The 23,192-nt window shown below is 47.1% G+C and overlaps 1 protein-coding gene across 2 annotated transcripts in view; it reads left to right on the plus strand.

Moving 5' to 3' along the window:
* The window catches only part of LOC122798813, a 2,048,867-nt gene that overhangs the window by 1,455,193 nt on the left and 570,482 nt on the right, over positions 1-23,192 (plus strand). For both annotated transcript variants that reach the window (XM_044067935.1, XM_044067936.1), the window contains exon 18: positions 8,009-8,235. In XM_044067935.1, the coding sequence (XP_043923870.1) occupies positions 8,009-8,235 (227 nt within the window). The remainder of the gene's footprint in view (positions 1-8,008; positions 8,236-23,192) is intronic.

Raw genomic sequence — 23,192 nt, forward strand, 5'->3', positions numbered from 1 at the left:
GCAAGGATGATCCTGAAAGTGTTGGATACCATGGCAGCGGCAATAGGCTTGATACCACTGATGCGTCTGCACATGAGGATTTTACAATGGATGCTGTTCATTCAGTGGTCCATGCAGCAACTACCCTTGTCTCACCAAATTATTATAACAGAATCTTGCAAGAAAGACCTTCGTTGGTGGCTTCATTCCATGCATGTGACACTAGGTCGATCCTTTGTCCTTCCGCAACCCTTAGCCACAGTGACTACGGATGCTTCCCAGATGGGGGGGTGGGCATTATCTGGGAAGAACAGTCCAAGGCACTTGGCGAGATTATGAGACCCACTTGCATATCAGTGTCCTAGAGATGAGAGCAGTGCTGTTAGTGTTTCAAGCATTTCAAGACTCTCTTGCACTGGGAACTATTGCTGTACAGACAGACAACATGTCAGTTGTGTGGTACATAAACGGAGGAACCAGGTTTTTTACCCCCTCTGTCGAGAGGCCCTAAGAGTATGGCAGTGGGCAGTCTCTTCCCAGTATTTTCTGACTACAACGCACATCCCAGGGAAGTCCAACGTGATAGCAAACAAACTCAGCAGAGCAGTCCTGATGACTCACGAGTGGTCCCTAAAACAAGAAATAGCAGAAGAGATTTTCCGCAAGTGGGGCCAGCCTTGCTGCAACCTCTTCGCCACATCCATGAATACCAAGTGCAGCAGCTACCTTGCCTTAATCCCCTGTCTGGGGGAGTCACCAAAGGATGCACTTGTACACAATTGGCCCCCCGGCCTACTGTATGCCTTTCCCCCCTTCCCATTGATCCCCAAAGTCCTACAGAAAGCAAGTTTGTTGGAAACAGAGTAATACTAATCGTGCCATACTGGCTTCATCAAATATGGTTCCCCTTTCTTTGGCCTCACCTCCAGGAGGAGCTGTGGATTCTGGACCCAGTTCCAGACCACCTGGCCCATGCGTCAGGGGTGCTGCACCCATCAATTCAAACCCTCAAATTGACAGCTTGGCTGCTCCAGTTCCACATATAGCTAGGCTTACAGACATTTCCCCTACAGTGAAACATATTATCTGAAGTAGGCAGACTTCATTCGTCTGCAACCTGTGGGTATCGGATCCTCTTACCCATAACCCTTGCCAAAGCCCTGACTGACCTCACCCAGATACTGCTTTGGCCTCTGTCCCTTCATTCAAAAACCTGTTTGCTGAGCCTTCTAGTCTTCCTCCTCCTCGGCTCCCACTCCTCGGTTCTCCTCTGGACCCGAGGGAGGAGGAGGCACCTTCCAGGAGAGGGTCCCCGGTTCTTCTCTAGGGTGGGGTCTGGCCTCTCTCCTCTCTTTTTCGATTTGGCTGATAAGCTGATGGACATGAGATGATTCATCCATCCCCCAAATGCCCCCAATCCGGGAGGGGCCCCCCCTTTTTCCCCCCCCCTTTTTCTCCCCCATACCACGGCACAGGTTCGGAGCGCGTGCAGTGCAGATTTGAGCACCTCGGATCCGTCCCATCCCTTGTGTGCTTGGTGCGGTGACCCCTCCTCTCAGCGAGCGAGGAGCCTCCCGATCGATCGAGGGAGCTGGTGTGTCGTCGCGTTCAGCAGGGAGGACACACTCTGATCCTCGGGTCCGCGGGGCTCGACTCGACGCGATCGTCTCGCATCGGGGATCCGTGGCTTAGAGGGCTCTCGGGGGCAGAGCTGGCTCCCCGGCTTGGAAGCACGTTGGCGAGACATCCGACCCCCGTCCTGCCTCGGAGCCCACCCTGCCACGGCTGCAGTTGGGCCAGGCCCCCAGCGGGCCCAGGCCCCCACAGCCTCGATGTCCGCTGAAGAGTACTCGACAGCAGCCCCGATGAAGTACCGGAGCGTAAGTGCAGAGGAGGGGCACATGACTCCCCTGAGTCCACTGAAGACGGAATTGGCCCAGGAGAGTCCTCCGTCCATCCTCCGGGCAAGGAGTCCCGCTCGATGGATCGCATTGAATTGCGAGTTTTTTAGTTCAGCGACCTTCTCAGCTGGCGAACTAACTGGCACATCATATGTCATTAGCGGGATCTGATTAAAGCGAGTCCGCTTCTCAGCTCCCCAGTGGTCCTTCTCTAAGACCAAAGGAGGACAGAAGAAGATGTGGTTCAGTCGCAGTCAGTCCCCAACCTGCCCGGATACCAGTCCCTTCCGTGGCAGGAGGAGGAGGGGCGGGTGTGCCAGGAGGCAGGGGGCTCCCAGGGGCATTGGCCAGAGAGAGAACCTTTCTGAGAGACCTGAGAGACCTGCGCAGCAGCCCTGAAGCTGTCGCTGTCTCCTCGTCTCTGGAGCGGTGAGGAGGCCTTCTTCGATTCTGAGGGCTTCCATACAACACACAACACCAGGGTTAGGATCAGATGTATATAGATAGGATACATTTGCAGCCTCCCAGATGTTCCACCGACCCAAAGGGGGCAGCCTTCATCGAGAGCAGCTGCTAAAAAAAAGCCATCCAGCGTGTCCCCAGATCAAGAGGATTAGCGTTTTACTCCAGGTTCTTTTGGTTTTGAAAGAAAAGAAGACTGGACTTAAGAATCTTGGACCTTTCCCCCAGTTGAACCTGTCAATAACCAAGCAAAGTTCCAGGATGGTCACCCAATCTATCTCCCCTCTTCCTGAAGGGAGACTAGATGGATGTGTAGAGGATGTCAGTCATTATCAGTTCAGGGTCCTCCCCTTTGTCTCACCTCAGCCCCAGGGTGTGTTTGTGCTAGCGGTGGGTGGTAGCGACCCACCCACCTGCCAGGGATTACAGCCAGGGATTACTTTCTTCAACTCAGCCAAGGCTGGGCATCACGATCAACGGAGAAATCTTTTTCTGATCCTCTCAAAATTATAGATTTCATAGAGGAGCCAGCCTGAGGTGTCATGTGGCGGCAATCCTGCACCCCTAGGTTCTATGGCGGCAGCTATTCGCGCTTGATTCATGCCGCGTTCGCATGCGGTTTCTTCAATGCAGGGACTCCCCCTTCTGTGGTTTTTCCGGGTGGTCTGGTATATCAACAAGCAGGGAGAAACCAGATCGTAGCGAAGAAGATGATGCAGAGGCTTCTGCAGAAAAACAGTTTGGGGGGAGAAATGATTCTCATTGCCCCATTCTGGCCTCCGACAACCTTGGTTCCCCTTTGTATGGTCTCCATTTCCGATCTCATCTCTCACCTCTGGGAATGCCAGTTCCCAAATCTGCGGACCCTGAGTTTGACAGCTTGGCTGCTCAATTCCAACCTTAATTAGGACTCGGTATCTCTTCACGTCAAGGCCATTTTGGTGACAGGTTTATCGGAGTAAATGGAAGAGGTTCTCTATGGGCAGAAGGAGAAGAAACTGGATCTTTTTCAGCACCTATTCATCAAGGGGCTAGTTCTTCCACGATTAAGGTACAATTGGGCTATCTCACATTATCACATTGGTCATGATACAGCTCCCCTTATGACAGAAAAAATGCAAAACTTTCTTCGAAGGTTTCTTCTGAATCAACATTAACCAGTCAATCAATTTGTATTCAAACAAAGGAGAATACAAATTGCATTCCTTGGATGTTCATAGACAATTACGTTTTATATTAACAGGACAGCTGGCCACAGGAAATCAGATCAGCTGTTCGCCTCCTGCTAAACTTTAAGTCCCGTGTTTGGTTGGGCAGACGAATGAAGTCTGCCCTACTAGATTTTTTAGAAGTTATGTCACCACGTATATTCCATCTGGCTTTTGAATTGCGGCTCGATCCGAGATCGGATCCACATAACTTCTAATTAATTTCTTCTCACAAGCCTTCAACCAGGAAATTGTACAGAAGCAAATGGAAGAGATTTTCCCTTTGGGCTCTCAATCACATTGACCTGTTCACTGCTCCCATATCCTCCGTGTTAGAATTCCTAGCAGAACTTGTTAATGAAGGTGCAGCTGCGGCTACTATTAGAGTTCAACTAGCAGCCATTTCTAATTTTTACATAGGAGAATGGAGACTAAAGGTTATGTCCTACAGACTCTGTCAAGCTTTCCTGAAAGGTATTTTTTTTACTTGGACCTCCCATCAAAGACATGGGACCTAAACTTTATATTATCCCGCCTGATTATCTCTCCCTTTGAACCGGCATCTTCCTGTGATCTAAAGTTTTTGACATGGAAGACAATATTTTTGGTAGCTATAACTTCTGCTAGGAGAGTATCGGAGCTACAGGCACTATCGATCAAGCCTCCCTACATGCTTTTCCACAAGGACAGAGCATCTTTATGTACCAACCCATCTTTCCTACCAAAAGTATGCTCAGAATTGTATTTAAATCAGCCAATAGATTTACCAGTCTTCTTTCCCAACTATAGCAACAAGGCAGAATATATGCTCCACCAACTAGATGTGCATAGGCAACTGCGCTTACATAGGACAAAGGACCACAGAAAGTCTGACCAGTTGTTTATATCATTTTCAGATCACAAAAAGGGTGATCCTATATCAAAGGTCACATTCTCAAAGTGGCTTTCAGATTTTATTACCTTTGCTTACAAATCTCGAAACAAAGAGCTCCCAGGTAGAGTAAAAGGTCATTCTACAAGGGCTGTAGCAACCTCGTCTGCCTTCCAAGCAAGGCTACTAATTGACACCATTTGCGCTGTAGCAACATGGGTAAGACCTCATATTATCACTCATTACAAAGTTGATTTGGACTCAAGGAACAGGGCCTCCTTTGAGTCCACTATTCTGAAGAATATTCTCCCTTGAGCCACCCAAGAAAGATGGTGCTATGGATGCTGTCCCAACCAGTACAGAATGAAGATAAGATAGGACCACGTCACATCAAGAAATTATGTACTCACCATAACATTCCATGTGTGTTGTCCATCTCGCCTTCATTCTTGCATCCCACTCCCCCCCCCAGCCCCCCCCCCCCAGCCTTTCGTTCCTGGAGGACGAGCAGTTACAATTTGGTAAATAAAGTGATCTGACCTTTTTTCATTGGTCTGTAGGACAGGTTAGTGCTATGGCTTTATAACTGTTTTATCTGCAAACTAGATCTGGGTATTTTCCCCCAAGCATGATGGGATAGAGTTACAGTCACGAGCCAGTGGAAGTGCTCACGCTTTTGTATAGGCCGAGTCAGAACCAAGGATCGGTTCTGAAACCAACCAGTACAGAGTGAAGGTGAGATGGACAACACACATGGAACATTATGGTAAGTACATAACTTCTTGTTTTATGCAAAGCATTCAACAAGGTCTGTGAAAGGAACTTGCTGAACAAAATTTTCACCTTGAGATTTAACTGCTGCTTAGTAAATTTGATTGGCAGTTGGTAAGCAGTTGATGCTGCAGCACAAAGGTGGGGCATAACTTATGAAATGAGTTTGGATGTGATTTGCCAGAGCCTGCATCTCTGTGGCATTTGTGCAAGTGTTTTGCACACCATGTATGCTGATGCAGTAACGGTGATGCTTTTAGTTCTAGTCATCTGTATGTTATCACACTTTAACAGGAGTAACAATAACACTGATTGATTTCTGGAGCCAGGGCTAATCTCCTAGGTGTTATAAGGTGTTTTACCACTCACTTGCACCATGAGCAAGTCTGAGTTCAACTTTCCTAGCTTGAGGCCAGAGTCACAGGTTGGGAGTTTGAAGTGGAATATGAGAATCTGGCGGAGGGGGGTGCTAGGCGGCATCACTTGGGGAATCGCATGCTGGTGGAGACAGGCAACTACCTTGAACAGTTTGTGCCTGGGCTGTGTAGTTAGTACAGGTAGCAAGTGGTACTGTACATGTAGAGATCCACATTGCAGTTGAACAGAATGACATAACTTGCAAGTTATGGCATAATTTAGTCGCATGTAAAAAATTGAACTCTCCTACGTACTTGAAGGCTACAATTTCTATGATGGAAGAGTGGCCTGCTGTCAACAAAAGAGTACAGAGTACAAAAAATTGATGGAAACATTTTAGTGCAAGGGTTAATGGTTATAAACTGCACTGTAAGCTAATAATAGCTGAACCTTATAAAGCAGTCAGACTAAAAATATGTAAGTAAATAAAGTAACACACAAGTGCTTTCATTGTAAGGTGGAATTCTTTAGACTGAGTAAAAGGATGCATTAAATAATTATAGTTAAACCAATCATATGATCCTAATGCCCATTCGCATCAGCTAAATTAATGCCGCAATGGTTTATATTTTTAAAACACCTTTGAAATTCACCATTTCATTAATTCTGTGAAAAGTGCAAGAATCAAACCTCACTTTCATGTTTGAGCAAATGTATAAGAAAAGATACAAGTCACAGTAAACTGGGTGACGATATGCATGATGTTAGACTTTATCCTTGATCTTCACATTCAGTGAATTAGAGGATTAAAGCCCGGACTATTGACCTGTCAGCCTCAGGTCAGTTAGCATCTGGAGCACCTGGCAGGGGAGAATGGGAGTGACTGCCCATTGCTGGCCTGTCCGCCATAGGGTTGCAGAGGCAGTTTTGGCTCACCACTTTTTTTGACACTTAAGAGGATCACTAGGTGTTTTACCTGTGGAGCGTGAGTCTATGAGCACTTGCAGCCATAGTGCATATCCACCTAGATGAGTGAGCATGAGTAGGCACTTTTCCTGTGGCAGATGGCATGCATTGGAGTTCATAGAGCTGCTGGAAGGGAGGTTGTGTTCCACTCTGGAAAAAAGGAAGGTCACTGCACAGGAGCACTAAGCTGGCATGTTAAGTACCACCTGACTCTCACCCATAGATGAGCATATGGGCCAACTGGACTATCCTGGAATGAAGAAGCAGGCCATGGTGCCCTCACCTGCTTTCAACTGCCTCATTCATTCAATGGGGTGACAGCTGGCCAAACCTCAGATCAGTCTATCAGTGGGAGGGTAAAAAAGCTTTACCCTTGATAGGCTGCCATTGTATTGTGCTCATTTCCAAGCAAAATGTTTAGTGCTTACGCAGCAACTGTATGCACGTGTGTGCTGCCAATAAACCTGGATAGTAAGACTTTAAATTGCAGAGTTGTCATTGCTTCTTTAGTTATACCCATCTTAAATTTGTTGCTAGTCTGTTCCTTAAGTTTTCTTAAGTGGATTTGTGTACTTTTAATTAGTTCTTGCCCTTAGCACATGCAGTTGTGGATACCAGATTTGACTCATTTCTTGCAGCAGCTGTAATGAAGAAACACAGCATGCTAAAAAAATGCAAACGCCAGGGATATGCAGCATTGATATCTTCATTTTGTATAGAATTTCAGAAATAGTTTTGAACATGTTTGTGCATGCCGCTACAGATTTCCCCTGAAAGTATGTATTTTGTCATTTTAGGTTAACATTAGATCTAACTATTCTCCTCCCACAGCTTCTTCTTGGGATTACTGTTGTGGGTAATGGTAAAAAACTTTATCCATTTGCATTTTCAGCAGATTATGACTTGCCACAATTTAATGGTTTGCACTTCGTACACAGTTTATAAAGGGTATATGTGATAGTCTGGCAGTTGGCATAGAGAATTAATGATAGCTGCTAACAGGCTGATTTCCTCTGTTCAGGGTTTGTCCCTCAGTCTCTATTTGCCTAATTGTATTTGGGCAAGTCACTTAACCAGACAGTGCTTGCCAGGCTGAGTCTGCAAAGGGGTCTTGTGGATCAATGTGCTTTATCACAGCTGTCAAATACAAATAAAAATTTCCTCTGGTAACTTGAGTTGTTTTGAAGCCATACCCTCAGGGATTCTGGGCTACAGTATGTCTTCATTTACTCATATTTGCAACTTTGGAAGTCTTAAGAGTACTGTGATGCATAGATGCATGCTATCCATTATTTTTAGTATGTGGCATATTGATCTTGTGTGACATCAAGCAAATTCTGATATTACAATGTGGTTTCAGTGGGGAGATTATTCGGGAAGCTTGTGGGGAGAAAATGCTATCAGTTTGTCTTCAAGTGAGAAGTATGGTAATTTCCTAACCTATCTGTAATGTGGTATCATTAATTGCTTTTTCATGTCTTTCTTTTTCTTAGATTTAGTGCGGATTTGCAGACAAGTCCGTGAAATTTGCCAGCGATCTCACATTGAATTTGTGCTTAATGATCCAGTAGAGGAACAGGAAGAGGAGGCATCAAGTTCTACATCAGGAGCTGTAAAGATTAAAGTTGATGCTAATGAGCTTAACTTTCTTCAGGGGACTTGTGATATTGTTATTGAGGATGATACAGCCTGTCTGAAGAAATACAAGAGCCATGTACAGGTGAGCATGTTGTGATTTTTATTTGCTGTGGGTAACATCTTAGTGATGACGCACTGGAAATTTCTGGATTTTGTGGTTCTTTAATTTAGGAAAGCAAGTTTTGAAACTTTTAGTATTCATGTTGCTTAACTTGGACTTGGCAGTCATTTTGTTCCATATAAACACTCTTTTCTGCGTCTCTTGCCATAAAAACTTAATAGGCAAATCGCTAATAATCCAGTCTTGATTTGAGTGTGGGGTAAAGCATTGTAAAAGTGAAGATGTTAAGTTGTCAATCTCGCCTTCATTCTTGCTTGATGGGTTCGGAGCCGATCCTCGGCTCCGACTCAGCACTTGCTAAGCTCGAGAGTCACTTTTACCAGCTCGAGGCAGCCCCATATCCCATGATGCAAGGCGGTAAGTACCCAGATCTCGTTTGCCGCTTCGCTGATGAGGTCCTCCTTTTACCAGCTCCTGGTAAGTGATTTAGATATCACTGTTTTAGCCCCCTTTTCAACTTAAAACTTTATTTTTTAATGTTTATAGTTAATTTAAGTCCCTTCTGACTAGAAAATCCCTCACTCCTTTATTTTCTTAGTCAGGTCTTATCCCCTCCCATCCCCCCCCCCTTGTTAGGGTGTGTGTGTGTGTGTGTGTGTGTGTGTGTGTGTGTGTGTGTGTGTGTGTGTGTGTGTGTGTGTGTGTGTGTGTATTAGAGGTTAGTTATCTGTCTATTTTGGGATAACTTTTTCTTGGGACTGTGTTGTGTGTGTGTGTTGTTACAACTATGTCCAAGGAAAGGGTCTCAGGCTTCAAGAAGTGTGACTCGTGCTGTCAGAAGATGTCTCTGACAGACGGTCACACTTCTTGCTTATACTGCCTGGGACCTCTCCACCTGCAGGACTCCTGTGCAATATGTCATTCTTTTAGCCAGAGAGTCCTGCAGGAGAGGAGGAACAAATTGATTTTGAGGGGCCTTCTTAAACCGGAGGGCTCTCCGGCTAAGTCGGCCCCGACTAAGACTTCCAAGTCTTCCAAGGCCCAGGCTTCTGTCTCTAAGCCTGCGGCCTCGGTTCCGAATCTTTCAGAGTCGAGATCGGCTCCGGCTGGAGCCGATCCTAGTTTGCTCAAACCTTCGGCACCGATGGCTATCGGTGCCGATACTGGTTCGGTCACATCGTGTCTGCTCCGACTGGCTCCGACCACCATGTGGCTCAGGCTTTGGTGTCGGCGCCGACCGGCTCCGACACCGTTACTTTTATGTCTGTATCGGCTCCGGCCGGAGCCGATGCATCGAGACCTTCTGTCGGTGCTGAAAAGTTGTCGGCTCCGACAGCATCCATGGGTTCGTCGGCTCCGATGGTTCCTTCGAGGAAGAGGTCCAGGTCCCCTTCCTTGGAACCGATACTTTCGGCTCCGGCCTCTCCTCTCGGAACGGAGCCATCAGAGCCGGTCATCCAGGCTTTCTGACCATGATTTAGAGGGTGGTCAGTAGATTATTAAAATCACAGGCACTGGCCCAGATGCTACATAGTCAGTCTCAACAGACGACTATTAGTCCACACCCCCTTGCAGTTCCTCCTTCGACTCTACCTCAGAGTTTGGAGCTGGAGTCTTCGGGAATGGTTTCTGCTATGGCTGAGGGACAGATACCCCCCCCTTCTGCTCCCTCAGCCTCTACTCTTATCTCCTCTTCGAGGCCCTCCTTAGAGGGATTCGGTGGTCGGGCTTCCTGGTCTCCTCCGAGGGGTGAGTGGCATCGGACCCTTGTCCGACCCCACTCTTCCCCTTGGAGCCTCGGCCTTGGTGAGCTCGGCTCCGACATCTGCCTCGGAGCCTTCCCTTTCGGTGGGCCCTGGAGTTCCTGGTTCTTCGGAACGGGTTCTCTCGGACCTCCCTGGGAGGGGAGCCTTCGAGGTCATGAAGAGTGTGCTAGCCACTGGACTCAGCCAGCAGTCTGTTCCCTTAGCTCCTCCCTCTATGGTGCCTGTCGATATCTCTGCCATCTCTCTTGCTCCCGGACCCAGAGATCCTCCGCCTCAGGTTTCCCCACTGGGAAGAACCCCCTCTTCCGAGGATTCTCCTGATCAGTCAGGGATCCTCCCGCGAAGAGGACCTGTAAGAGGAAACACGTAGCCTGCCCCGAGTCTACCACTTCAGATACCGACTTAGATGAGTCGGAGGGATCCCCAAGATCCCCTTCCGAGGATGTCTCCTTTTCAGACATCCTAGAACTCCTTAAACAGAGGGGAAACTGGCCCTCCAATAATCCCTCTGAGGATGAGTCGGTATACCTGGAGGCGTTTGGATCTCGGCCCTCCACCTCCTGGGTGTCTCCGCCTTCGACCCCTTATGCAGGTTATTGCTCGAAAGGCTTGGGCTGCTCCTGACTCTGTAGAGCCAGTTCCTAGGAGGCCTTCTAAATTTATTACTGCCCCTTCGGACAAGCAATTCCTCACGAAAGGTGTCCCTGCTGATGCCATGGTGGTGGCGGCTGCCACTAAGAAGGAACTTGCAGATCCTTCCGCACCTGTCCATCCTCCTCATAAGGGCTCTAGGACCATGGATACGTATGGTTAGCGGATGTTCTCTTCAGCGACCTTTGCTATGCGCTCGCTGAACTACTTATGTCACTTCACCAGACTCCAAAGGGATATCCTTAAGGAGCTAGGTGAAGTAGTACAGGATCCCACAGCTGCAGGGGCTCAAGAAAAAATTGCTTCGCAGCTAGGAACCCTTAATTCTATTACTAACTCCTCCATGCGACTGATACCATATGCAGCAGATGGAGCGAGTAGGGCCGCAGGTACAGGTGTGGCTCTTAGACGCCAAGCCTGGATGTGGCTCTGTAATTTTGCAGATCCCTTTAAGGCGTCCTTCACAAACTCTCCCTTTGATGGGTCAGCTTTGTTTGGCCCTCAAGTGAAGGAAACATTGACCAGGTGTGAGCAGGACGGCAAGACTCTTTCTGCCGTGGGGTCCGTTTTCCACCCCTTCTAGACCTTACCCTAAAGGACAGAAGGGTGGCAAAATGTGGTTCCGCAAATCCCAAGGAGTCACGCCGGATTCACGTGGTCAGTTTACCCCTAGAGGCAGAGGGGGTAACAATAACAGACACCGCTCTAGAGGCAGAGGGGTCCACAAAACCAGGGAAGCAGAGAGACTCTCTGACAAGCCCTTTCAGCATCCCTGAGATGTTGCCCGACTGTCCATCCTTGGAGGCAGTCGGGGGAAGACTATCACTGTACCCGGAAGCCTGGCTTTCCCTAACTCAAGACAGATGGGTACAGTCGATCATATCCGAGGGTTACAAAATTCCTTTCGAGGAAACTCCCTTTTCTTTCTCAAATTCCCTTCCAGATGTTCCACCCGGTCTAAGGGAAATTGCACAGTTAGAAGTTTTAAAACTTCTGCAAAAAAGAGCCATTCAGCCAGTTACAACAGATCATTCAGAGCCTGGAATCTACTCAAGGTTCTTTTTGGTCCCCAAAGACTGGAGACCAATATTGGATCTCAGCAGACTCAACAAGTCTGTGAGAAAGACAAGATTCCGAATGGTCACACTTCAGTCAATTCTGCCCTTCTTAAAGAAGGACAACTGGATGTGCTCAATAGACCTTCAGGATGCGTACTATCACATAAAAATTCACAGACGCTCCAGAAGGTTTCTCCGCTTTCGGCTGGGGTCCAGTCATTTCCAATTCAGAGCCCTGCCCTTTGGTCTCACTACAGCCCCCAGGGTGTTCACCAAATGTGTGGCAGTGGTCACGGCTCACCTGAGACTTCAAGGATTCCAGGTGTTTCCGTATCTCGACGACTGGCTCCTTTCAGCCACCACCAGGCATCAGCTTCTTCAAGCCAGGGATTACACAGTAAATCTTTGCACTCAATTGGGCATCTCGATCAACTACGGAAAATCCTCCTTATTGCCCTGCCAGTCTATTACTTTCATAGGCGCAAACGTAAACACTGTTCGGATGTCAGCTACCCTCACAGACCAAAGAATCTCAGATATACAAGGTCACGTGAGAATCATTCTAGCCAGCAAGAAAGTACAAGCCAAAGTGGTTCTAAAAGTGTTGGTCCTCATGGCTGCGGCCATTACCCTTCTTCCCCTGGCTCGCTTCTATATGCGCCTTCTTCAGTGGATGTTGTTCACTCAGTGGTCTTACCAACAACTTCCGATGCGTCACCAAATACTGGTGACACAGATGTGCAAGAATCATCTTTCTTGGTGGATTACTTCTCCCCAGATTCACCAAGGCAGACCCTTTGTACCCCCAACCCCGGTAGCCACTGTCACTATGGATGCCTCCCTGATCGGGTGGGGGGGGCATTATCAGGGCAGGATGGTTCATGGGACGTGGCAACCGTTAGAATACCACCTGCACATAAATGTCCTAGAGATGAGAGCAGTGCTTTTAACGTTGCAAGCCCTCAACGACTTTCTTCCCTTGGGGACAATTGCAGTCCACACAGACAACATGTCTGTAGTATGGTATATCAACAAACAGGGCGGAACCAAGTCCTACCCCTTGTGTCGAGAAGCGCTCAGACTTTGGCAATGGGTGATCTCCTCTCATCGGTTTCTGGTAGCAACGCATATCCCTGGGAAAACCAACATTTTAGCAGACAGATTGAGCAGAGCTATTCTCATGCCTCACAAGTGGTCTCTCAAACAATCTATAGTGGAGGAGATTTTTCTAAAATGGGGTCGCCCATGTTGCGATCTTTTTGCTACTCCCCAAAACAGCAAATGCCCAGACTTCTTCTCTCTCTTCCCACTGCCAGGCCATCCCCCCAGAGACGCTCTGACCCAGGATTGGCCCCAGGGACTTCTTTATGCCTTTCCTCCCTTTCCTCTGATCCCACAAGTAATCCAGAAAGCCACCGTTTTGAGAGCCAAAATGATTCTCATTGCTCCTTATTGGCCTCGACAAATTTGGTTTCCGTTCCTCCATTGTCACCTTTTGGTGCAGCCGTGGCATCTGGACCCAGTGCCAGATCTTCTGATTCACCAATCGGGTCAGCTGCACCGGTCTATCCCTTCTCTCAACCTCACAGCATGGTTGCTCCACTTCCTTCCTTAGCCAGGCTTCCTATGATCTCTAATCCTGTTAGAGACATCATAGTAGCTTCCTTAAAATCCTCTACTAGGAGGATTTATACTAGCAAATGGAAACTTTTTTCTTATTGGGCAAAAGCCAAGAATATTGATCCCTTCACTGCTCCAGTACAGGCAGTTTTGGATTTCTTAGCGGAAATTTTTCACGCGGGCTCCTCTTCTTCCACGGTCAAAGTTCAGTTGGCCGCTATCTCAACTTTCATGTCGGGTTCGCAGATCACAACATTATGTCCCACAGGCTTTGTAGAGCCTTCTTGAAAGGAATTTTTCTCCTGAAACCTCCAATCAGGAGTCCTCCTCCTCAATGGGACCTAAATTTAGTGCTGACATCCTTGATTCTTCCTCCCTTCGAGCCAGCTGTTTCATGTTCCCTGAAATTTCTTTCATGGAAAACTTTATTCCTGGTTGCTATTACAACGGCTAGGAGGGTGTCTGAACTTCATGCTCTATCTGTTCGCCCCCCCTATTTAGTCTTCCACAAAGACAGAGTATCATTGAGAACTAATCCGACCTTTTTGCCTAAGGTCGCCTCAAAGACTAATTTGAATCAGGCTATTGATCTTCCTGTATTTTTCCCAAACTATTCAAACAGATCGAACAAAAATTACATTATCTTGATGTCCACCGCCAACTCAGATATTATTTGGACAGAACAAAACAACTCAGGAAATCCGATCAACTCTTTGTTTCTTATGCTGATAACAAGAAAGGCCTTCCTGTCTCAAAAGTGACCTTGTCTAGATGGCTTTCTTCTGTCATCTCTGAAATTTATCAGCTCAGGGGAAAACAGCTGTGCTCAAAACCTAAAGCACATTCAACCAGAAGCTTAGCCACTTCCACAGCTTTTCAAGCTAGACTTCCATTAGACACTATTTGTGCAGCAGCCACTTGGGCCACTCCTCATATATTTGTTTCCCATTACAAATTGGATTTGGCCTCGAGGGACAGAGCCAGTTTTGGCTCTACAGTTCTCAAGAGTCTGTTCCATTGAGCCACCCAGGATAGAGGTGCTAGGGACGCGGTCCCATCAGGCAAGAATGAAGGCGAGATTGACAACTTAACATTGAGAAGTTATGTACCTACCATAACGTTTCATGTTAGTTGTCTTCTCTCGCCGCCTTTCTTGCGACCCTCCCTCCTTCCCCCAGGCCTGGACAGACCTTTCTCTCTACAAGGAAGTATGCTTCTGAAGACCATACAGTGCTGGTCCTTCTACCATCCTTCAGGTTTTTTCTCTCCTTCCTTCTTCCTTTTGGAAGTTATTATGCTAGGTGCTGTTGCCTTTTGTCATCAAACGAGATCTGGGTACTTACCGCATTGCATCATGGGATATGGGGCTGCCTCGAACTGGTAAAAGTGACTCTCGAGCTTAGCAAGTGCCGAGTCGGAGCCGAGGATCGGCTCCGAACCCATCAAGCAAGAAAGAAGGCGAGAGAAGACAACTAACATGGAACGTTATGGTAGGTACATAACTTCTCAATTTGTTCCAATATTGTGTAGGCCACCTTAGAATTTTAGTGACTTCCAGTGTAGAAAGTCCCTGAATTTTAGAGAGACAGCTATTCCAGTAGAATTCCTTATATATGAAACTTGACCTCAGCTGACATCTGCCTAAATGGCCCAACTTCCAAAGCTCTGCAGTCTTCTTGATGTGAGTTGACTCCTACACAGGAAGACCCACCTGTGTCTTGTCTCAGATAAAAGGCAGTCAACTCAGGCAGTCTTAAGTTCATTTTTGCGGCAAGGTTATGTGCATTTTGGTGAGCAGGGTTGGTGCGTTACAGGATTTCAGATACAGCCACAAAGCACACCGCTTAAAATTTTTAAGAAGGATAAGTTCCTTGTTGGGGAAAATTTCATTTACTTGTGTTGTATATTGTGCTTTTTGGTGGTCATGAAAGTCCAAGGAAATCTCTCTTTTTTAGGATTATGCCTTGTCTCATTTAGGCGGAGAAAGCTTTTGTGATTGAAGTTATATCTTGTACAAAGTTTTTTTTTTTTTTTACTGTCTTACTAAGAATAATTTCATCTTTCCGTTAATTGTCATATCTGTGTGGGTTCACTAGGAACATCTGAAGGAAAGCAGAGGCTTTGCTTCATGTGGGTTTGACTTGGAAAATATTGGAAACCATTTTGCAGGTGACTGAGCATTTTGTGGTGTCTTCAGGCGATTTCCTTTCCCCTAAGAAGGGGTGGGGGGTGGGGGCAGTATTACAGAGAAGGTGAACGAGAGAGAGAGGACCCTCGAGGGCTGCTAAGGAGAGCAGCTTTGATGTCCTCATATTCTCATATTGCAGTATTCCAAACTCTTGGGTTTTCCTCTCTTGCTACCAGAACGTCCGGCCAGTATACAAAAGCTTGTAGTCACTGCTAGGTACGTAGGATTTGCCGATGGCCTAGAGAGCGCGGGCCATAAAAGTAACATCTGCACGTACCTTTCCTCAGAACTTCTCTGCCACCAGTCAAATGTCAGTGTTCCTGCCATCTTCACTTCGGATCTTTGAATTCCAAAAGGTAAGTACCCTGTTAGGGCCATTTTTGATTCCTTTGTCACTGCATGTCTGTTATGGTTGCATGTTATCCAAGAAGGGAAAGTGCAAGTGCAGTCGTCATATTCCCCATAAGGACACTCACGAGCTTTGCCTTTTCTGTCTAGGGGCTACGCACAAACATCTTTCTTTCACGCTCTGTCAGATCTTCATGCTTAAAGCCCTATGCAGCCACCTGCACACCTTGAATATATATTTAGAAAATCAGCATCTTAAACTCTTAGCTTTAGGGGTGGAAGGGTCATCCGGTCAGTCCGTAGAACCACCTAAAAAGAAGGCCAGGGTTTCCAGGACAGAAGCTGCTACCGCTGCCCCTCCTATATCCAGTGTTTCTCTTGTGGCCGACGTTCACCTGGAAGAACACTCGTAGCCTGCTGAAGTAGTTATAGTGGGTACCCCTCGGGATACAGCAGAACCTAGAGCAGAAGTCACATCCGTAGAGGGTTCACAGATGTCGCCTTGCGAGGTCGAGGGGGAAACCATATATTCCATTGGCTGCCCAGACAGGCCTTTCTCTGGCTCCTCAGTCCACTGAACCTAGACCTTCAGACACTAGGCCTTTTTCAGGGCCTATGCCTCCTAGGCCTTCTTTGAAAAAGTAATCCAAGACCAAGCATCTCTGACCCTCTCCTAAAAGCCAACCAGATTGGCAGGCTTTTTCAGTGTCTGTTTAATGCATTTATTGGCCCTGAGGCTTGCCATACCTGGATCCCCACAAGCCAGCCTTCTTCCTGTCAGCCCCAAGCCTTGGATTGAAGATGTCATCCTACCTGAAGCTGAGGATTCCTCTGACTTTTTTTCTGGGGATTCCCTCTTCTGTGTCTCCCAGATGCCTTCTCCTCTTGGATATGCTTCTGCAGAGGATGCAACCCATAGAGGCCGATTCCCCAACAGAGGACCTTCCCTTTGGGGAGACAATTTCCAAAATGAAGGAATTCTTTTTAAGTGGGATTCCTCTGAAATGTCTGCGGTACAAAAAAGATATTGTGAGCACCTGCAGATGGACACCCCCTGCTCCTTCTGCAGTCCCCCAGTTATTACCAGCTTTCTTGGATGCTTTCAATGCTTCCTCAGTTAACCCTGATTCCCAACCACCTGCTCCCAGGAGGCCTGACAGGATGTCCTTCAAGGATGCATCTGCAGTCATAACATATGGGTTGTCCTGCCTCAGGCAGCCCTTCGGTCGGCCGGATTCCAAAGTCTGGGTCTGGCCTCGGCTGATGTTGCACTTTCCCCGACGTCAGAGCTTCTGGGGTATAAAGGCATCAGCCGACGTCATTTTCCCCAGTCTTTCTTGCCGCGCGGTGCCCGAAGCAGAAGCTGTTCGCAAGTGCCAGTCGGTCAGATCCAGAGATTTCAGCTACCGAAGACTTTGAAAAAAGCTAAGTACCCCGTTGGGGACTCTTTCTTGCCTCAGCCGATGTCAGACAACGTAAATAATTGTTTAACTTGTGGGAAACAAATACCTCATAAGGATTTCCATTCTTACTGCCTTCCTTGCTTAGGCCCAGACCACGACGTATCAGCTTGTTTAGCCTGTGCCTCCTTCAACCGACGGACTCTTAGACGTCGGTCGGAGTTTGCAGAGGAATTTTTTGGAACTGCTTTTGCTTATAAAATGCCGTCGGAGACTCCGACTTCGCATATGGTCAAAAAACGCAAGGAAAAGGACCGACACTCGCGGCTTGCGGTTCCGGCTGAAACCACGGCAAGGCCTACCGCGAGTGTCTCTGTTTCGGCTGAAACCGAGTCAACGGTTATTACTACTACCGAAACCATACCTCCGACCACCGACGCCAGAGAGGCCCCGGCTGAGTCGGCTTCAGAACTCCCTACCGAAGCTAGTGCTCAAGAATTGTCCGACACCATACCTCTGGACATTTCTACCCCTGCACGTGGGGCAGCTAGGCCCCAGCTTCTATGTCTATTAAGGCCTTCTCCAGGGCTAAAGCTGCCAAACTTACAAAAGCTTTGCCTGCCAAATCTACTTCACAGAGGCCTTCCTCTAGTTCTCAGATTCTTAGTCTTGCTGAGGACCTTATATCCTTAATTAGGGGTTCCCAACCACACCCAGACAGGGCTTCCCAACCTCCTCCAGACAAAAGTCCCAGGACTGATCCCTCTGAACCTCTCTCCTCAGATTACTCCATGGATGGATCTGATTTGTCAGGCCATCAGGAAGGGGCCTACTCGCCTTATGAGGATTCAGATGCAGAAGACTCTGTTCTCACTTCCACCTGTATAAAGCCCATGCTGCAGACCCAGAAACTATTTCTCAGGGCCCTAAAGGGGTTGCAGCTGCTACTGCCAAAAATCCCCTACCCTCTGAAAGAGAGTCTAGAGCATTAGAGAGATGGGGAAAAAGGTTTATACATCTGCTACTCTTTCTGCCAGGGTTTTAAACTATCAATTCCATATGATACAGTACCAAGAATTTTTGTTAGATCAGCTGAATAAGAAGCTTTCTTCTCCTGAACCTTTAGACCGTAAATCCCTTCAGGATTTGGTACACAACTCTCAGCAGGTCAGTAATCATTTCTTAAAATGTGGCTATGATGCACTGGAGGCTTCATTTAGATCAGCTATGACTGGGGCAGTAATTCGTAGGCATGCCTGGCTGAAGGAGCAATCTTTGCCAGACCATGTCAAGGCTAAACTCCTCGATGCTCCAATGGAGAAACAAAATTTATTTGGCTCCCCTGCACAGGAGATACTAAAGAAGGTGGAAGAAAAAGCAAAATCTGTGCAAACAGTGAAGGAATTCCTGCAGGTCCAACCTCCGAGGTTCAGCAGAAACTGGCCTACAAAGAATTGGTCCTTTCCAGACACATCCAGAGCACAGAGGGGCAGGAACAGACGCCCTAGAGGCAGAGGCCAATCAAAGGGTGCCTACAGGGGCTGTCAGTGGCAGCCTGCCAACCAGCGGAGTAGTGCAACAGCTACAACTACAACCACTACCACAGGACAGACCCAATGACTTGACTCTGATTCCGCCTACCAGGGATCAACTGGAAGCTCCCTTGGGTGGAAAGCTGGCTTTATTCTCAAAAAACTGGCATTGCATTACAAAGGATACATGGACATTGCAAACAATAGACAAAGGATACAGGTTTTACTTCCACACTTTGCCAAAAAGGGGCGGAATGCCAAACCTTCCACCAAACCAGAAGGCAGAGGCTTTAAGACAAATCAGCAATTTACTTCAGATGAAAGCTATAGAAAGGGTACCATCTATAGAACAAGGCCAAGGATTTTACTCCAGATTATTCCTGGTACCAAGAAAAGAAAACCAATGGAGGCCTATTCTCGACCTGTCCGCACTCAACACTTATCTCATTGTGCCAAAATTCAAAATGCTGACCCTACAGCAACTTCTTCCCATGCTGGGCAAGGAGTCTTGGCTGGTGACTCTAGATCTCAAGGAGGCATACCTGCATGTCCCTATCCGACCAGATTGCAGAAGACACCTCAGATTTCTTGCAGGATCAGAGCATTCTCAATTCTCAGCATTGCACTTTGGCTTATCTACTGCGCCCAGAGTATTCACGAAATGCCTGGCATCAGTAATTGCACATTGCAGACTTCAGGGAATTCAGATTTATCCATACCTGGACGACTGCCTAATACAAGCAGACAACAAGAAAAAATTGTTAAAGGACTTGGCCTATGTCATACACCTGCTACAGGCCTTGGGATACACATTCAACATCCAAAAGTCAAGACTAGTGCCATCTCAAAGGATAACCTTTTTGGGTGCGGATCTGGACACAATCACTCAGATGGCTTTTCTCACAGAAGAAAAACAAAAACAACTTCCAGATTATTTCATGATTTTGGCAAGACAAACTCAGCTTACTGCAAGGAAAGTCCTGCAGGCCCTGGGTTACATGGCATCCTGCATAATCTTGATTCCACATGCCAGGCTGCATATGAGAAAATTGCAATGGTACCTAAGGAATGTATGGTCTCAACACAGTCACAGTCTAGAAACCATGATACCAATCATTCCATGCCTTCAAAAGGAATTCCTGTGGTGGGCTCAGGCCTGCCAGTCCAACAGAGGGTTGCCTTTCAACAAACCAAAAACAAGGCAGACCATCACCACGGACGCCTCAGACCAAGGATGGGGAGCACATATGGAGGACAAATGCATTCAAGGCCTATGGCCTCAAGGGCAGCTAAGCATGCACATAAACCAAAAGGAAATGCTGGCAGTGAGGCATGCAATCGAGGCATTCAAACCATTCCTCCAGCAAGGGCATCTGTTAATAAGGACAGACAACACCACGGTCATGTGGTACATAAACAAACAAGGAGGCACACATTCCTACCCTCTATGCCAGATGGCAATGAATCTGTGGAACCTATGCCTGAATCTCAATATCCAGCTGCAGGCCAAATTCGTACCAGGAAAAGAAAATTCAGTAGCAGACAGCTTAAGCAGAACTACCACGGATGCACACGATTGGATGCTGCATCCAGACATCTTCAAACTCATAACAAAGAAATGTGGAATGCCAGAGATAGATCTGTTCGCCTCCTCACTCAACCACCAACTGAAGAAATTTTGCTCAAGGACATACCACCCACAAACCTGGAGGGTGGACTCTCTCTCTTTCAGCTGGAATGCCCTAACAGTATATGCCTTTCCACCTCTCCCATTGACGTACAAGGTTCTACTGAAGATCAGGGAGGAACAGCCAAAGGTGATGCTAATAGCTCCGGACTGTCCAAGACAACACTGGTATCTGCTACTGAGAAGCATGTCTCAGGCGAATTCATGGCCTCTTCCCCTATGGCCTCTTCTTCTAACGCAGAACAATTTCAAGACCCTGCATCCAAACTTGAAAACATTGCAACTAACTGCCTGGAAAATTCCTTAAAACCAAACCAAAATGTTTTATCTCAGAGGGTGAAGGACATTATCCTGGAGGCTCGCAGACCTTCCACAAGGAAGACATACTCAGCTAAATGGAAGAGATTTCTCATTTGGAGCACATCAAAGGGCACAGATGTCACAGTGGCAAACCTAGCACACATCCTAGAGTACTTAGCAGAATTGTTCCACAATGGCCTGTCTTATTCTTCCATTAAGATTCATGCTTCAGCAATTTCAGCAGAATACAATATGGATCCACCTATCTTCTCTCACCCTCTGCTCAGACAATTTTTGAGAGGGATCAAAAATGTTAAGCCTCCGAGGAGACCCCCTCTACCTGCATGGGATCTCAATTTTGTGCTGGAGAAATTGACAGTACCTCCTTTTGAACCAGCAGCAACAGCAGACCTACAGTTTTTATCTTGGAAAACTGCTTTTCTTCTGGCAATCACTTCAGCAAGAAGAGTATCCGAGTTACAGGCATTAATGGCAGTGCAGCCTTTTCTTATTTTCCACCAGGATAGTGTGTCACTGAGAACCAATCCTACTTTCATGCCAAAGGTGGTATCCAGGGTATCCTTGAACCAAGCTATTCATTTGCCTACTTTCTTCCCTAACCCACAGAACAAAGGATAAAAACGTTTGCACACCTTGGATATACACAGACAACTACGCTACTATCTGGACAGAACTAAAACCAACAGAAAAACTGACCAACTTTTTGTAGCATATGCAACTGGGGTGCAAGGAAGAGCAATTTCCAAACAGACAATTTCAAAGTGGATAGGAAATTGCATTTGTTTTTGCTACTCCTTTCATGGAAAGACAGCTCCTGAAAATATCAGGCCTCATTCCACAAGGGCCACAGCCACCACTACAGCTCTCCTACGAGGGGTGGCTACCAAGGACATTTTAGAAGCTGCTACTTGGAGCTCCATGCATACATTTGCCAAGCATTACAATCTGCCTTTATACTCCAGATCCCAAGCAGGGTTCGCAACTGCAGTTCTGCAGGGGATCTTAACTACATTATCCTTCTCTTAGTACCTCCTCCCCCAGTTTGGCTATGGTATTCTACCCATATGTTATGACTGCAGATGCATCCTTGAAGGACATAGTACAGTTTTGTACCTACCATAAATGTAGATGTCCAATAGGTATGCATCTGCAGTCAGGATTACCCACCCTCCTTCCCCTCTGTGGTATTCCTAGGGTGTTTACCCCTCTTTCAGCTAGCTGGGGGAATCTATTATGGTGTATTTGTTTGTTTGTATATATATGTATATATTTTGCTACTGTTTGGAACTTTTCAGCATTATCCAAATTTAGCCTTCCTAGAGGGCACCTGGCATCTGGGGCAAGAAACACTGAGGAAAATGGCGTCGGCTGATGCCTTTATACCCCAGAAGCTCTGACGTCGGGGAAAGTGCGACATCAGCCGAGGCCAGACCCAGACTTTGGAATCCGGCCGACCGAAGGGCTGCCTGAGGCAGGACAACCCATATGTTATGACTGCAGATGCATACCTATCGGACATCTACATTTATGGTAGGTACAAAACTGTACTTTCTTCAAGGTCCGTGAAGGGCCAAAATTTCTGACCAAATGCCCTGTAAACTGACCCTGCCACTGTTTCAGTCGCCGCAGACAAGCCATCCAAATTATTGCCATCTACCTCAGTCCTCCCCACTGACAAGGACAAGTAAGGCCATGGAGTGCCTTAGTAAGAAAGTCTACACTTCCTCTACCCCGGCCTTCAGGGCGGTAAATTAGCAGACACACGTCCAAGTATGCCTTGGCACTTTTGACCCAGGTCACCAAACCCTTAGCTGACCTTCCAAGGCTCAAATTTCTAGACTAATTAACCTCACAAGTCACTAGACACTCTATTCATTGCAGCTGTGATGCTGCAGAAGCCTCTGCAAGATTAGCTGCCTCAGCTTCAGTCCTAAGACGATATTCTTGGTTAAGGGCTTCAGCCCTTGCCCAGTAACATTAGGGCAAAACTAATCTATGCACCCCTGGATAACTATGCCCTTTTTGGATGTAAAGTGGCTGAGCTGTTTAAGGCCCTTCAGCAGAAAAGGAAGGAGCTGCAAGACCTTAAACACCTGTTTGTCTCCCCTATTCCCAAATTTCACAGGAACTGTCCATCAAAGATACAGTTCATTAGGAAACGCACTGCTCCATCTTCCCATGCCAGAGGCAGAAAAGGCGCAAGGAAACAACAGACCCCTTTCTAAGTCTGCTCAGACTTCTGCCCAGAAAACTCCCTTTCAGGATAGGGCAGGTAGCTTGTGACTACCTCCCTTCACTGCCCCCCTCCCCCAACTCCATTCCCCTGTCCCTAAGGCTCACTCACTGTCTGCACCTTTGGCAGTTCATTACCTCAGACAGGTGGGTCCTCTCCATTATAGAAAAGGGC

The sequence above is a fragment of the Protopterus annectens genome, chromosome 3.part1 (assembly GCF_019279795.1).
Source record: "Protopterus annectens isolate FY-2018-M chromosome 3.part1, PAN1.0, whole genome shotgun sequence".
Classification (NCBI taxonomy): domain Eukaryota; kingdom Metazoa; phylum Chordata; order Ceratodontiformes; family Protopteridae; genus Protopterus; species Protopterus annectens.